This window comes from Mizuhopecten yessoensis, unplaced genomic scaffold (genome assembly GCF_002113885.1).
Source record: "Mizuhopecten yessoensis strain PY_sf001 unplaced genomic scaffold, ASM211388v2 scaffold8213, whole genome shotgun sequence".
NCBI classification, from domain to species: Eukaryota; Metazoa; Mollusca; class Bivalvia; order Pectinida; family Pectinidae; genus Mizuhopecten; species Mizuhopecten yessoensis.
Genome location: NW_018407435.1, coordinates 835,508 through 853,580, shown reverse-complemented (window position 1 = coordinate 853,580; position 18,073 = coordinate 835,508). Strand labels below are relative to the sequence as shown.

The following is an 18,073-nucleotide window of genomic DNA, read 5'->3' as shown; positions in this document are numbered from 1 at the left end:
GGGGGGGGGGGGGGGGGGACGGAATAGAGACAATAGCATATATAAAATTAAGCAGTTCTCCGTTTGAATGAGTACTCGAAAACAACGAATTATGTAACAAATGTATCATTTAATCGAATTGCAGCACGCTCTTCTGTCACTATCTGGGTCACTCGCCATCGTTCTCATCGCCGCTGACGTCATATGCGCTAAAGAAGACGCGGAGTTAACGTCGCAGATGCTCAGCTCTACTCTCTTTGTAAATGGCGTGTCCACCATCTTGATGGTGACCATCGGGGCTAGGCAAGTACAAAAACCATATAGATAGTACTTATATAGTTTATCCATCATACTTATTAAGTGACCATTGAGTGCAGGTATTTACAGTACTGTATAGCGGGTACCATAACTAGGTCAAAAGAAATTATTGCACGATATATTTAGTTTAAAGCAACACATTTTCAAATTATATCTATGCATTTTCAATGTTAATACCATCGCTTTCATACTGTGTGAAAAAGCTTTTATGCATTTTTAAAATTGCATTACACCTATTTAAAAAAAATTACTACTGCCAGAGAAATACAAAGTGACAATGATATAACATGTAATTTTAACTTTGCATATTACTGTCAAACCATCTATTTCGTTGGGCCAAAATTTCGTGGTTTCCCAACAAAACACCATTTCGTGGGTACACGAATTCGTGAATTTCGGGTACCCTTTCATACGGAGAATTGCTTTGTGTCAAACTTCTAATTGCTTTGTGAACCTATGAATTCGTGGATGAAGATAACCCACGAAACCAACGAAATAAAAAAAAAATCACAGAATGAAAATTCAGGTATTCATAAAATATATAAAATGGTTACCATCCTGTTGTCTAGGTTACCGCTGTACCAAGGGGCGTATGGAGGATACATAATCCCTCTACTGGCACTACTGCAGATCGATCCTAACCGATGTTCTATCAAACGTCCTTCACTACAAAACTCTACTATAGGTAAGACTACTCACAAAAATATTTATGTTAAACGCCATTTATAATTAATACTCAGATTAACAGGGTTTTTTTGTCGAAAAAAAGTACTTTGAGTGAGTGTTAGGATTAGGAGATAGTTGATAGCAATTACATGACGTAGTTTGACCATTGAACATTGAGAAAGCTGTCGTGCATTTTTTCAATATCCAGCAATAGAGTTGGGATATGGATTGCCAGGGTTGAAGGGCTTTTGGTTCAATCCCCGAACAATAAATGCCTTCAACGTAGGAGGGCTTCCGTTCGCTATACCTCTTTAACTTAGGTTTTTACACATAATTTTGTTTTATTTCATAATAATGACATTCACACCTTAACCATCATCATAATCAACAATGTTATCCTCATTATTAAAACTATCATCATCACACAGTAATGTCATCACACATCGTCGTGACATAAATCATCATCACTAGTTTGATCATCCTCGTCGTATGGTACACCATCTTCCTCTTCATCAGTACCACATTTAATCGTCCACTTCAGTTCACCCCTCTCTCTCTTTATGATATGTCTTAGTGGCCTCATTTAGCATTTTTGATTGTGATTTTATATTTTTAGTAGTACTTGATAGATTTTATATTTTTAGTAGTAATTGATAGATTTTATATTTTTAGTAGTAATTGATAGATTTTATATTTTTAGTAGTACTTGATAAATTTTATAAGTACTTAATAGATTTTATATTTAATAAGTACTTGATAGATTTTATATTTTTAGTAGTACTTGATAGATTTTATATTTTTAGTAGTACTGGATATATTTTAAGTAGTAATTGATAGATTTTATATTTGTAGTAGTACTTGATAGATTTTATATTTTTAGTAGTACTTGATAGATTTTATATTTTTAGTAGTACTTGATAGATTTTATATATGTTCAGCTTAGGGTTATGATTATTTTTTTTGTATTTTGTTTTTAAAGCTTAATCTTATTTTTATATGTCCTCTTTTTTTCTTGAGGTGCAACCGTTGTTGCAACTTGTTTGATAAATATCTTATTAATGTTTATAATCAATGATATTTTTTCAATATTTATTGGAAGTTATTTTGTATAGATACAAAGAGTTTCTCTGTTTATTGGTAATTGGTTATCAAGTTTATCTTACTCGAGTTATTGAATTTTCAAATTGTAAAATGACACGAGGTTCACTGAGTTTCGTTTAAAGTAAAACAAACGAGAGTTAGATAAACTTGATAACCAACCGTCACGAGTTACAGGAGGGGTCCTCCCACAACGTTCAGATATTACATCCAGAAAAAAACATGTTTCTCTTTGAAACCATTATTCTTGTTTCCGATTGGGGAAAACAAATGTCATGAAATACGAAGTCACAATGAAGAAAGACGTCGCAAAGTATTGTCAAAGAACGACATATTTAGACGACTGATCAAAGACATTACGCCTGGCAGGGTGTAACCCACTAGTGGATAACCAAACATATTTAAGCAGGTTAATCCAATGAGGTGGTAGAGAGGAAACCTGTAGTGGTTGTGGGAATAAAGTGAGGGAACATAAGTCGTTGTAAGAGTGAAGTGAGGAAACCTAAAGTGGTTGTCGGAGTGCAGTGAGGAAACATATAGTGGTTGTTGGAGTAAAGTGAGGAAACATATAGTGGTTGTGTTGGAGTGCAATGAGGAAACATAAATACATGTAGTGGTTGTGTTGGAGTGCAATGAGGAAACATATATACATGTAGTGGTTGTGTTGGAGTGCAATGAGGAAACATATATACAGGTAGTGGTTGTGAGAGTAAGATTAGAAAACATATAGTGGTTGTTGGAGTGAAATAAGGAAACCTAAAGTGTTTGTGATAGAAATGTGTGTATTTGTTGTCATTTGAGTGATGTTTTTTGGGGGGGAGGGGGGATGCGTAATTCATTCTTTAACGGCATTTAGTGTCTTTTTGTAAAGCAGGATGCATGCCAAAGTTTTGTAGCATGCTTTCTTAATGAATACAAGAATATTTTGTTAGGTATATTATTACATCTAAAGGTTGTAACCGTTACATCAGACATATCATTACATTACTTATGTTCTTATCGTGTGTTTCAACGTCAAAATGTTGAATCGTTGAATTTATAACTAAAGAAGTAGTCATGCAAAACATTTCAAAATTTGTTTATTAGTGAATATTAACTTTTTGTATTTAAGGGTTCAATTCAACGATTTCCCCAATACCATTCAACGAAGAACAAGCACAGAAAGACCTCGTCTTGTCATACTTCGCTGAGGTACGGTATTTCAGAGGGTTTATTTCAGTGGTCAATTTGAATAATTTTGATAATAAACTTCATATAAACATAGGACGACATTCTCCGAATCAACCTGACCGGGTTTTATAATTGATAACATAAAGCTGAATATTTTATTATATATTTTATTAAGGTAATGAACACTTTTCACATTATTACGCGCCTAAAGGCTTCACTTTATTTGATGTTTGAAATCATTTAACAAATCGTAATCGGAATGATTTTTTTTGAACGGCACCAACATTGAGTTAATCTGAAAAGATGTCAATATTCATAATATGCAGATAGCAAACATTATTTCAGATCATCTTAAGGATGTACTCTTCTAAGGTTTCAATCACGTGCATGTCTCGTTTTAATCTGGTGTAACGGGTTTTTGTAATATTTAACAAATTATGATCAAGTTTATTAGCAAACAAGCATCTGCAAAAATATGTCAAAAAATTAGTTGCCTGTTGTTTATAGAACTTTTTTCACACGAACTTAAAAAAAATACCAATTCGGTGGCCATTTTGAAAATGTGTATTAATGTGTATTTCTTGTGCTTCAAAAAAGGCAAAAAAATCACCTTTTTTGACACTAGATCGATCACTTAAATTGTCATTGTGTCGCCATTTTTAATTGTAGCATGTTCAACTTTGCTGTAAATCTTTATAATGTTCAATATGATAAAAGTAATATGCAACAAACGGGAAAATTATACATACAAATTATACATTTTACATATTTAGTGAAACTGAAGCACTTTTGATTTTTGACCCCGAAAAAGGTAAAAAATAACATAAATGATAATGGGACAAAAAATGAAGCTTTTAGTTCATTTAATATTAAAAAAAGTTTAATAGCAGAATTTTTTATATCAAGCGTACAATTTATTTTTATTTTTTTTTCCTTAAAAAATAAGGGGTAGGGGTAACTTAAATCGCCTTTCTGAGTTAAATGAATAAGATTAAGAAATTTTACTTCCATAATTTAAAAGAAAATAATATTTTCATCAATTCTACAAACATTCATACATATCTGATAACACACTTGGAAGAAATTGTATGACTTTGTTATGCAAATGGTCAAAACAAATGAAATCACCTTAAATCACATGTGGTGTTAAATTGGTATCTTTGACCGATCATAGCACGAAAACGAACACACGGACATATATTATCTTTTGCATTTTCTACTATGCCATTACATCCTTTATCCAAAAATCCATAAAAGAAAAAAGGTTTAATACAGGGATTTTTTTGACTTCTCAGAGGTGTATATCCTTAATGAATTAAGTGTTAAATTGTCGCAAACTGATCCGTACTTCATGGGATATATATGAAACAAACTTTCATTAAATTGGAAATACCAAATTGTAGTACACTAAATGAAGAAAAGGTGAAATATACATCATCAATAAAAATATAAAATAAAACTCAAACTTGATAAAACAGGAAGAAGAAACAAATTTGGGACTTTTAATTATTTCGTTTTCAGCGCTCTTTATTAAAATATTTAAAGCGTGTGATTTCCAGGCATTAGCAAACATCAAATATAAAAAAGGAAAAACCGTTGTTTTGTAAATTAATCATTTAACTTCCATCTTCAGATACAGGGATGTCTGATGATCGTGGGCACTATTCATTTCCTGGTTGGCGCTACAGGCCTCGTGGGCGTATTGTTACGATACGTGGGTCCGATCACCATCGTACCCAGCATACTACTACTTGGAATATATGTGGCTGAACCCGTGCTGACATTCGTGGCTCCACACTGGGGAATGGCTCTTCTGTAGGTTTGTCTCAGCATTTTGTTTTCTGTAAACTACATATCCTAACCCGAAAAATTGATATTTAAGTTGTTTTCTATTCATACTTTTTTTAAAAATAGACTGTATATAGTTTATGACCTTTTTTGGTCCCAAATCGTATTTGAAAAAAATATCACAATCTTTCATTGAAAATTACAATTACTGATTTTGAATTTCAAAAACGTTTTCGATACTATTATAACAATAACAATTGCTGTTTACTTTTATAGTTACCATGGTGAGTAATTGAAATTTGCATAAATTATTGAAATTAGATAATGTCGGTCAAATTTTTCGAGATTTGTTTCCTGTTTTTCTCAGATTCAATATAGCACAATCTTGAACAAATTATATGTTTCTGATGTATATCATTTAAATATTATCACCTCTCACTCCTTTGATAGTAAGAACAGTCTACACGAAATAGGGACAAAATTAGCTGAATATTTAATTTCTCCAATTTATGAAATTCGAGCTCGTTATCGTGGAAAATTAATAAAAACATCTTTTTAAATAGTATTGGGGAAGTATTTGGAATAAAAGAAACGGTGAAATGAAAGTTGAATAAAGACTTTTCAATTTTGATGGATTTTGGAGTCAAAAATTATTTAAGATGATTTACACTGCAAGGACAATATTTTCACCCTCAGGAAATAATCGATTGTAAAAGTTTTCACAGAAATGTGTGAACAGACAGTTTTACTCGTTATAATCGGCTAGTTTATACAAATTAAATTGTGATGGGTTCCATTCTTTATTTTTACTTTACGCTGTTGTTGTTGTTGTTGTTGTTGTTGTTGTTGTTCAGTTGTATCACTGAGTTTCAAAATTGATTTTATATATAATTTAACACACGCATTTATTGACGTTATTGTTAACTAAATCTCCTAACATATTGGAAAACAGTAATGTTCACCTCTGCTAACGTAAATAATAGTTTGTTATTAAGGATAACAAAATGTTCGAATAAGACATTGGTCAATTTCATGTCTCTTACATTGGACACCATTATGAAATATCTTATCTAGTCCTGTCGTATAAAAATAGGTCATGATACACTTAATTATTTTAAATTTGAAATAGGAATAAAATGATAAAACATTATAATAACCGTTTGATGGAATTATAATTTTTCCACATCAAAATAAGAGTCTAACTTGTAGGCTGTAAGAGCTACGTGAAAAATATAATTTAGATAAAAACCTCTATTAAGGAAAGAGACTCTGAAACTCATACTTAAAGTTTCATATTTTACATATAAGAAGAGATTGTTTAAAGTGAGTTAAGATATATATATATATATACATATTTGTATAGAAGTCCTCTTCACGTTGTTACGAATGCAGTGTTACCCTTCACCTTAAAGAACAGTAAACTGAATATGCTTGAACCTTTATTCCGTAAAATGCATTTTAGAAATACACCATATAGGAATATGTGTCTAGACACGAACAGCACTACACTGTATCATGCTGTATACACATTCTAACGTTGTAAACAGGACCAGCTCCATCGGATTCATTCTGGCATTCTACCTGGCTAATTGGAAGATGCCTATCCCAATATGGACCAGGGCAAAAGGCTGTCATATCATTCGCTACCCTTTCCATCAGATATACGCCGTGAGTTCCCCTTCGTTTATCATGCATTTCCTGAAAACCCCCATATGAAAACAACTGATATATCGTAATGTGTACTATTTATTATGTAAATATATGCTTTGCTTTAGACAATTTTGACACCCCTCTTTTCAATCTTTGGTGAAATATAGGATCATATAGGAGTTTCCATTTCATATGAGATTTATGAAACGAGTCTAAGATTTTTTCGATTCAGCGAGCCTCTGGCGAGCTAAAATGAAAAATTCGTGACGACTTTCATAAATTTCATATGAAATGAAAACGAGTTTAAAATCCTTTTTATCACAAAATCAATATTTGTGGTGTTTATTCGTGTAAAACGACAATTTTCATGAAACCTTGAAATGTAAAAAGCCGCCATTTTGAGTCCAGTGAGTAAGTCTGTGACGTCATGTAATTGTCCTATGCTTGACGGTATATTCACTGGATAACACAGTACAGTATGTGATATATGAAGGCCAATGAACATGTATATATTTTAAAAACAATAGATAATTATCGAAGAAAATTAGGGGACCGAACACTACTGTGTCGATGATGGTCTAATATAAAAAAATGTCAAACTGCACAGCCTTTTTTTTTTATACTTTTATAACAGTGATCACATTCTTTTCTTTATTATATTTTTGTTTCACGTTAGTTACATTGTTGACTATATAGATACTTAATTACTTGCATAACTACATAAATACTGTAATGATTGTTAGTTAAAGTTTACTAATCGTAGACTAATAATGCTCAGACAAGATTTTTCAAAAGACATCATTGGACTTCCTAGTCAACTATAATGAGGACACCATATTGTTTAGGGGACTGACTCCAGGGCTCTTATCAGTATGATATACATGTATAGTATTTGGCTGCGGGAAATAAGAAAACGTGTTTCCTCGGTTCCATGTGTTGTCGCTATCATATCTTTCTGTTATACTCCACTATACGGATCCTGATTGCCTCTTGATGCTAGTGTATATATCTCTGTTACTCTACTATACAGATCCTGATTGTGTGCTGATGCTAGTGTATTTATCTGTGTTACTCTACTATACAGATCCTGATTGTGAGTTGATGCTAGTGTTTATATCTCTGTTACTCTACTATACAGATCCTGATCATGTGCTGATGCTAGTGTATATATCTCTGTTACTCTACTATACAGATCCCGATTGTCTCTTGATGCTAGTGTATATATCTCTGTTACTCTACTATACAGATCCTGATTGTGTGCTGATGCTAGTGTATATATCTCTGTTACTCTACTATACAGATCCTGATTGTGTGCTGATGCTAGTGTATATATCTCTGTTACTCTACTATACAGATCCTGATTGTGTGCTGATGCTAGTGTATATATCTCTGTTACTCTACTATACAGATCCTGATTGTGTGCTGATGCTAGTGTATATATCTCTGTTACTCTACTATACAGATCCTGATTGTGTGCTGATGCTAGTGTATATATCTCTGTTACTCTACTATACAGATCCTGATTGTGTGCTGATGCTAGTGTATATATCTCTGTTACTCTACTATACAGATCCTGATTGTGTGCTGATGCTAGTGTATATATCTCTGTTACTCTACTATACAGATCCTGATTGTGTGCTGATGCTAGTGTATATATCTCTGTTACTCTACTATACAGATCCTGATTGTGTGCTGATGCTAGTGTATATATCTCTGTTACTCTACTATACAGATCCTGATTGTGTGCTGATGCTAGTGTATATATCTCTGTTACTCTACTATACAGATCCTGGTTGTGTGCTGATGCTAGTGTATATATCTCTGTTACTCTACTATACAGATCCTGATTGTGTGCTGATGCTAGTGTATTTATCTCTGTTACTCTACTATACAGATCCTGATTGTGTGCTGATGCTAGTGTATATATCTCTGTTACTCTACTATACAGATCCTGATTGTCTCTTGATGCTCGTGTATATATCTCTGTTACTCTACTATACAGATCCTGGTTGTGTGCTGATGCTAGTGTATTTATCTCTGTTACTCTACTATACAGATCCTGATTGTGTGCTGATGCTAGTGTATATATCTCTGTTACGGTACTATACAGATCCTGGTTGTGTGCTGATACTAGTGTATATATCTCTGTTACTCTACTATACAGATCCTGATTGTGTGCTGATGCTAGTGTTTATATCTCTGTTACTCTAATATACAGATCCTGGTTGTGTATTGATGCTAGTGTATATATTTCTGTTACTCTACTATACAGATCCTGATCATGTGCTGATGCTAGTGTATATATCTCTGTTGCTCTACTATACAGATCCTGGTTGTGTGCTGATGCTAGTGTATATAATTATCTCTGTTACTCTACTATACAGATCCTGGTAGTGTACTGATGCTAGTGTATTTATCTCTGTTACTCTACTATACAGATCCTGGTTGTGTGCTGATGCTAGTGTATACATCTCTGTTGCTCTACTATACAGATCCTCATTGTGAGCTGATGCTAGTGTATATATCTCTGTTACTCTACTATACAGAGCCTGGTTGTGTGCTGATGCTAGTGTATATATCTCTGTTACTCTACTATACAGATCCTGGTTGTGTACTGATGCTAGTGTATATATCTCTGTTACTCTACTATACATATCCTGGTTGTGTGCTGATGCTAGTGTATACATCTCTGTTGCTCTACTATACAGATCCTGATTGTGAGCTGATGCTAGTGTATATATCTCTGTTACTCTACTATACATATCCTGGTTGTGTGCTGATGCCAGTGTATACATCTCTGTTGCTCTACTATACAGATCCTCATTGTGAGCTGATGCTAGTGTATATATCTCTGTTACTCTACTCTACAGATCCTGGTTGTGTGCTGATGCTAGCGTATACATCGCTGTTACTCTACTATACAGATCCTGGTTGTGTGCTGATGCTAGTGTATATAATTATCTCTGTTACTCTACTATACAGATCCTGGTTGTGTGCTGATACTAGTGTATATATCTCTGTTACTCTACTATACAGATCCTGGTTGTGTGCTGATGCTAGCGTATACATCGCTGTTACTCTACTATACAGATCCTGGTTGTGTGCTGATGCTAGTGTTTATAGCTCTGCTACTCTACTATACAGATCCTGATTGTGTGCTGATGCTAGTGTATACATCTCTGTTACTCTACTATACAGATCCTGGTTGTGTGGTGATGCTAGTGTATATATCTCTGTTACTCTACTATACAGATCCTGGTTGTGAGCCGATGCTAGTGTATATATCTCTGTTACTCTACTATACAGATTCTGATGATGTGATGATGCTAGTGTATATATCTCTGTTACTCTACTATACAGATCCTGGTTGTATGCTGATGCTAGTGTATACATCTCTGTTACTCTACTATACAGATCCTGGTTGTGTGCTGATGCTAGTGTATATAGCTCTGTTACTCTACTATACATATCCTGATTGTGTGCTGATGCTAGTGTATATATCTCTGTTACTCTATTATACAGATCCTGGTTGTGAGCCGATGCTAGTGTATATATCTCTGTTATTCTACTCTACAGATCCTGGTTGTGTGCTTATATCTCTGTTACTCTACTATACGGATCCTGGTTGTGTGGTGATGCTAGTGTATATATCTCCTAGTGTATATATCTCTGTTATTCTACTCTACAGATCCTGGTTGTGTGCTTATATCTCTGTTACTCTACTATAAAGATCTTGGTTGTGTGCTGATGCTAGTGTATATATCTCTGTTACTCTACTATACAGATCCTGATGATGTGATGATGCTAGTGTATAGATACCCTTTACTCTACTTTAAAGATCCTGATTGCGATCACCATCTCCTGGTTGGTCAGCCTTATAATAACAGAGGCGGGAGGCTTCACGGACGACCCAAAGAACAAAGGGTACCTGGCCAGAACTGACGCCCGACTCGGCACCATCACTAGTGCTAAATGGTTCTTCTTTCCATATCCAGGTCAGTGTTTTGCTCGAGTCAACGGAAACTCGAACCATATTTATAATCTTAAATGATGAATAAAACCCCCTGATGGGGAATATCACGTTTTAACCTTTATTATGATAAATAGATACTTAAAATGACCAACATTTGCATTTATATTTTTGGAACACCTTGTCTCACCTGATGTTTCCGTTAACCTTATGGTGTTGCTTTGATTTTTGTTTTTCTCGAGTTTTGTTATCGGTCCTAAAGAGATTCATAAGACGAGGCTATAGTGTATAATCGTTCATATGACAAGCTTTAGGTTCAATAAGCCCCCTAAAAGATGCTGTAGTCACCTAAAATGTCATCCCCCTGATAAGTCATGTTCAAAGACCGGAAAAAATCATTGAATGTTAAGAAAGGACATTTTATATGAAGTTCAAGTAGTGCTTATGATCAAAGGTCTATGGTTTTACACATATATACTGGTAAAATATGTTACGCGGACGTTTTACTATGATATTTGTACTTGTGAGGCCGGTATACCTCTCAACACATAGTTAAAGAGAAATGCCCCGCATGACCTAGGTATATAAATGATCTTCAATAAACATGTCATTTCGTAACATTCAGTTGGATCGCTTAAGAGATTGACATGAAATAAATCTGGTGAGCAACTTTTATCATTACATCAGCCTTAATGCCGTATTTTGACTTCGTTAAGTTACATATAACCTGGTTATGTACCTTTAATAGCTCATGTACAAGTTCAATATATCTAAATTACATATATTTATTCTGATTTTTTATAAGGGTATTTGAATATGACTTGCCAGGGGGTTGAATTTTAGGGTGACAATTACATGTTACATGAGCTTGTTGAACCTTAAAGTGAAAATATATAACGAGGACGGAATAACATATTTCACCATAACAAGGTTTGAATATATGTATATGTCGACATGACAAGGATATGATTACATATCTCGACATAACGAGGATCAGAGTATATTATCATCTCTATATATTGAAGATATATATCTCGACAAGAAGTAAGATAAGAAGTAACATATCTCGACATAACTGGGGTTAGGATATAACAAGCATGGAGTTATATTTCGACATTACTAAGTTAATGTATCAGTTTATCGACATCGCGAGATTAATGTGTACATATTTCGGTATTACGGAATATACTTCACAACTATTGCTATCACCATCTGTTGCATTTCACAGTCGTCATTTTATCTAACACATATTCTTTGTATGCATGCAATCCATCTGTATTTTTGTGATATTGCCGCGAAACAGTCGACCCGATAATTGCGTTTATGTTTCAGGATTACACGGGTCTCCCGCCTTTAGCTCAACAGTCTTTGTCGGCTTTCTCATTGCCACCTTCATTTCTATCCTCGACTCCATCGGAGATTACTACGCATGCGCAGCAATATGTCGCGTTCCACCTCCTCCGTCGTTTGCCGTTAATAGGGGTATAGCTATTGAAGGGTTATGTACTGTTCTGTCAGGGGTACTTGGTTGCCCCCAAGCAACGACCACATATGGAGCGAACATAGGAGCTATTGGCGTCACAAGGGTTGGTAAATAAGCATGCGTTTATCAAGAGTATGTCATATGTAACATATATAACCAGCATACGGACAACTACTGGTCTTGTCCAAAAATGTCGTTCTTTAATTAGTCATCATAGAAATTTGTTTAAGAAATCTATTAATAGCTTCTGCATCTCCAGGTATCATGTTTTCATTTCGCTGAAGAATCCCCGTACCACTGTACAAATTGCAAACAATGCATTTGAAACTGTTAAATCAGTTCTTAAAATAGAATAAATCATGCGGAACTTTAACGAAGAAAATACAACACTAGCGTTCTGAATGTCAATATGCAACGAAGTCAGACTAGTATTCGAACCCAGAACATCCTATTATTATACTGTTCTCTAACCACCTGCTGGTCAACAGTATGACCCTAGCCCAGCCGGGATATAGTTACCCGTCCCTAACTGACCATAGTTGTTGATAGGACGTTAAACAATACTAAACCAAACCAAACTATAGTTACATTCAGAACGATTGCAAAGGGAGGTTAATCTTTGTACGAGAAAAAATGCATTGGAATTCGGTGATTTTTGACAGGGATCCTTATTAAGAAGTCAAGTTCATCAGTTTTAACTTATATCATAACTTAATCGAGAGATCACCTCTATAATTGAGAATATAACCTGTATAAGGACGACAGTATGTTGACTATCATTATCATTTCGAATAAGACGATGGAACTACATGTATCTTATTTTTGTTGTAGGTTTCCAGTCGCAGTGTATTTATTGTGGTAGGGGTTGTCTATATCATCTTCGGGGTAATAGGAAAATTGTCTGCCGTTTTCATTTCTATCCCCTACCCCGTCCTTGGCGGGGCACTGATCATCATGATGGGCATGTTTAATGGAGTAGTGTTGTCTAATCTGGTCAACGTCGATCTGACGTCCTCCCGAAACCTTGCAATCATGGGGGTCTCTCTCCTCATGGGCCTCCTTGTACCACTCTGGGTTAAAACCTATCCCAACGACATCGACACAGGTAGGTTACTTTGTCGCACTAAAAATGAGTACTTAGTATAATTTTGTTATGCAATCCTATACGTGGTTGATAAAGCGACTAAATAAATATATTTGATAATAAAAATAAGTTTATGTTGAAAAGAATAATCTCCTAGCTCGCGTTTGTCAATGGAGTTGTAATTCTAAATATCTCATCTTTGATACTCAAGGGGTTACGCTCACTTACGCCCTCTGCACCCTTATAATATGTCATAGCAAAATTGAAGGCACGAAGATAGTTGTTTGATTGGTAAAAAAAGACTGACCAATCGCTAGGCTGATATCTGTCCTTTGAAGATTACAAAGGAGAGACGCCCGACTTCAAAGCCTGTCAGGGGTGCAGAGAGTGAAAGTGAGCGTAACCCCTGGATTTCGAGGATGATTCCGTTCCGTGGGTGCAAAGAGCGAAACTGTGTGTAACCCCAGGATATCGAGGAGAAAAATATCTCTGCATCTACCAAATTAATGTTATGTTAAAAAAGGATTTTCAATATCCATCAGTGTATGGGTGACGCCTTCCGTATTGGTTGTCAGCTCACATGACTTGACATGTCGTGTATGGTATTTTAAATGTATGTTTCTTGCAAAACGGACTTCGTCTGCACGACATTTCAAGGAGAAAAAACTTATTTTAAAAGACGAACATTCAAAATATTGACTTTCAATTTATGGTTATTCCTGAAAATTTACCACCAAACAAGAAAATACAAACATAGCTTAATATTCCTCATATGATCCCCCTACCAAGAGCTGTTCAAATCATTTTGCTATTTTCATTTCCAACAGTTTGTAATTTGATGTCCCCATATTTTCGTCCATCCTTTGGTGCCAGACATCTTCGATATCCAGGGGTTACGCTCACTTTCGCTCTCTGCAGCCGTGGCTCAGTGTAAACCGCCATGTGGATGAGACGAGAAGGCTAGTTCGATCCTTTGATTAACATCAAAATAATATCGCGATCACCTAACGGTAAAAATTGACAGGCTTTGAAGTCGGGCGTCTCTCCTTTTTTAATCTTCAAAGGACAGGTATCAGCTATCTTCGTGCCTTCAATTTTGCTATGACATATCCCAGGGGTGTAGAGAGCGAAAGTAAGCGTAACCCCTTGATATCGAGGATGGGTGCCAGGGGAAAATCGCACTGACGCTTTTTTACGCAAGTGTGAATTTCCCCCGAGGCTGATTTTCTTTATCCTGTCAAGAATGTCTACAATATCAAATGTTGAAAGTGTATTTATACTCTTGACGCTGTGATTCGTACATGTAGTTTCAACATATTACATAGCATATATCCTGTATTAGATTTGAATTGTTATATACTTAAAAAATCGTATTATCATTTTGTTTATTATCACATTCCACAGGGAACACGGAAGTGGATTTCATATTGAAAGGACTTTTAGGAAATCCGAACTTTTCTGGAGCAATAATAGCTTGTTTTCTGGACAACACAATTCCAGGTATTGTAACTAAATGTAATCTGCAATATAAGATGTAGCATGAAGTAGGATGCAGATCATAACATCAATAATTAACCTCGATTGTTAGAACAAAGGCATTTTAATCAAGTGAACATGCCTGTTTACCGAAGAGCGTATAGTACCAATTTCAATCTTTTTATCACGTTTTTCATGACTTGGTTTATTTTGTTACCGTCTTCCATGTTCCCGTTTCATTTTTTATGGTAAAACAGAACATACTTTCGTTAGTGATTTTGCAATTTTTAACTTTAACGGGAGTGGGTCGAAATGGGCTGTTTAGTTATAATACAGAGACTGACATTTTATTGATTAATGAATGTATTTACACTGTTGTTCATGCTCAATACGGAAGTTTATTCTACCATGAACAAACAGAATATATGGCAGTGCGTTTTATTGCTCGTTCAGTCGTGACGTCAAGATAGCGCAATACAGCAATGGACTATTATACATTATTATACATTGTTTGACTTTTAATTGTGTATTTGCAGACACATTAAATCAGTGATGTAAGTGGTAATAATACTTTTAGATAAATTTTCATAATATCATATCAATGAAAATAATGTAAATGCATATGGATGTCAACATCTTGGATAATCATCCGGGTGTCAAATACACCAACATGCAAACATTTTTCTAAATAGAACTCGAAATAAGTGTTGACGTATGGGATCCCGTTTACATAATATTTAGTTTCCGATCAAGCACTGCAAGTTCGTGTTCATATTAGCTATCAAGGAAATTTTTTAAGAATACGAGAAAAAGGTCATTAAAATCAGGGACGTATAATGGATATATAATCTATATACTGTCCCTGTTACAATATGTTGGAGATATGAACAAGATGGCAAATGAAATAATGGGAATTATATCGGAGTTTTACTGTACTGTATGCTTTACCAAATGTCAATGTGCAGTCAACTGTGTGTGTGACGTTCATCTCTTTGACATAAAACGCTTAAGCAATTAATTATAACCGCCCACCCTTTTTAACATTAACAGGAACATTGGAGGAACGAGGAATCACAGCCTGGCAGAACAACGAAGGGGGCGAGTCGGGGGCGACTACTAACTACGTAGAAGGGATAGAGTTGTATGACACCTGGCTACCTGAATCCATGAAAAACTGGAAAGGCTTGGAATATATCCCATTTATGCCTACCCCAAAGAAACGAAAAAGGAGCCTGTCTGGTCAATGGGCAAGAAGGAAGTCGATTATTGCTGGTGTATCTGATGTAATGGTGTAAAAGTCAAATACAATTGGCATTATATATATAGTAATTAAATCAAGAAAAAATGTTAAAACAGAGTCAATAGAAAATCGTTAAAAGCTTTTGATTATGTATCCGAGAATGGTTTCACATTTTTGGAGAAATAAGTCTCTATATGTATTTACCAGTTAAAATGATGGCTAATGTCAAATGCGTATATAAACGAAACTTGAAGTTTAGTTTGAAACTTACCCTTTCGATATAACAAATTATAATCGGCCAGTCATTAACTCAAGCATTATCAATACATGTGTTTCTCAGTACTTATCACGATATACTCCCCTACATATACATATATCGTTATATCTACATTATTCACGTGTTTCCTAACATATCATTTAAAGACCTAATTACTTCAGAATTCATTGGAGATCGTAAAAGAGGGGTCAGTTTACATTGCTTTCCAAAATCCATTCAGATGGCTGCTGTATCGGTGGTTGTTTACGGCCTTAACTGTGGTGAGGATTTCTAATATTTAAAGATTTAAACATCAATATCAATGACATTATATAATTAGGTGAACATTATTAAGGCGATAACAAGGAAGACAGTTTACAACCGTTGCAGTCCATTACATGTTTCATTGTAAATAAAATTGTGCAATTTTTATCATTATCTTGAAAAGTTCATTTTCCCATGATCACACCATTGATGGTCTCGTATAAATGTATGATATTTCGTATGAAAACTGTCTTCTTGATATGTAAACAGTATATGCCAAATGTTTCACAATTTGTAAATAAGAAATGCTTTTCATGTACATTAAAAACATTATATGATGACAATTATCTGCTTTGCTTTTAATTATAAAGATAGGGAAAGATGTAAAATATGATACAGTGACATTTGCCTTTGAATGCAAGAAACCTCAAATACAGTCGCGTACATTATTGTTGACTACCGTTTGGCCCCTAGCAACAGCTGTATGAGGCAGTATAATTAGTTTTGAGCATAATAGTATTGTCTCTATTACCAATTTTAAAGGCGCAACCACTAGACTTAGTGTATTACGATTATCTTCCATGAGAAATAGTTTAATACATATCATCAGTTAGCATGCCTGAATTAAAATTGAAAGATACAAAACTCGAACTATTATGCAGAGTACGACTGCTATTGAAAAACACATTATAGATACAGATATAAGAAGACTGGCCCATTGCCAGATTGTCTTTGGCACTATAGACAGTAAAAAGTTATTTTAGACGGTAACGTGTACTTTCCCAACATTACGCAGGGAAATCAGGTACTCCAACAATGTAAGAGGTTTTACAATCAATCAACTTTATTGCATTTTTACATCCAATTTACAAGGATCGAGCTGCAAACATCAAACAAACATTGATACTGTATAATGGACAGCAAAAACTACAAACTTATGCATTCTGCAAGCCTGCCTTCCTCAGTTCAAATGACTTTTTAATAAAGAGGCTTATTTCCTGCAAAAGCTGTGGGTCATTAGATGACAATAATAATATTAAATTTTGTAGATCAGGCAATGCGCGGCGAAAAACTTTTGACAGGCGCCGCGTAACAGTCGCAGTTTGTCGCAGTCGGCAACATCATATCCGATAGAAAAAAAGGCCGACCAGAGGCCTCTCATGTTATAGGAGTAGGAAATCAGGATGCACGGCAGATCAGGCAGTCCAGAAATACATTACATGTAATGATTGTATGAGAAGTAGCAACTCTAAATCAACTTATTAAGCAGTTAATAAAGCCCCATTGCATTGTTTAAAATATGCTTCTTGTTGAAAAGTCAATGTCGTATACACCAAATGTATTATACAATATCATGCATATATATGTGTGTTTGAAATAATACTACAAGCCTTCATTTAGTTAGCTTCATTTTGTGTTTAATATTTTCAAACGTCAGAACAAAATCATTTCAATTTGTCAAATATATTTATTTGGAATGGTTAATTATGTTGAGATCATGTATTCAGGGTAAAAACCAACTCTCTCTCTCTGACACAGTTACATCTATATCAATATATAGCACTAACACCTATCATATCCAACATTTCCTCTTAAACTACTCATATTGATATGCAGTGAATTCACCACAT

The 18,073-nt window shown here is 34.7% G+C and overlaps 1 protein-coding gene across 2 annotated transcripts in view; it reads left to right on the top strand.

Annotated features, from left to right (window-relative positions):
* Positions 1 to 16,778, top strand: part of LOC110455414 (solute carrier family 23 member 1-like) — a 29,001-nt gene extending 12,223 nt beyond the window's left edge. For both annotated transcript variants that reach the window (XM_021505541.1, XM_021505542.1), the window contains exons 3-12: positions 125 to 282; positions 867 to 982; positions 3,173 to 3,252; positions 4,865 to 5,046; positions 6,567 to 6,687; positions 10,508 to 10,664; positions 11,972 to 12,225; positions 12,954 to 13,227; positions 14,611 to 14,706; positions 15,733 to 16,778. In XM_021505541.1, coding sequence (XP_021361216.1) covers positions 125 to 282; positions 867 to 982; positions 3,173 to 3,252; positions 4,865 to 5,046; positions 6,567 to 6,687; positions 10,508 to 10,664; positions 11,972 to 12,225; positions 12,954 to 13,227; positions 14,611 to 14,706; positions 15,733 to 15,977 — 1,683 coding nt within the window. In that variant the 3' untranslated portion in view covers positions 15,978 to 16,778. The remainder of the gene's footprint in view (positions 1 to 124; positions 283 to 866; positions 983 to 3,172; positions 3,253 to 4,864; positions 5,047 to 6,566; positions 6,688 to 10,507; positions 10,665 to 11,971; positions 12,226 to 12,953; positions 13,228 to 14,610; positions 14,707 to 15,732) is intronic.
* Positions 16,779 to 18,073: the final 1,295 nt, after the last annotated feature.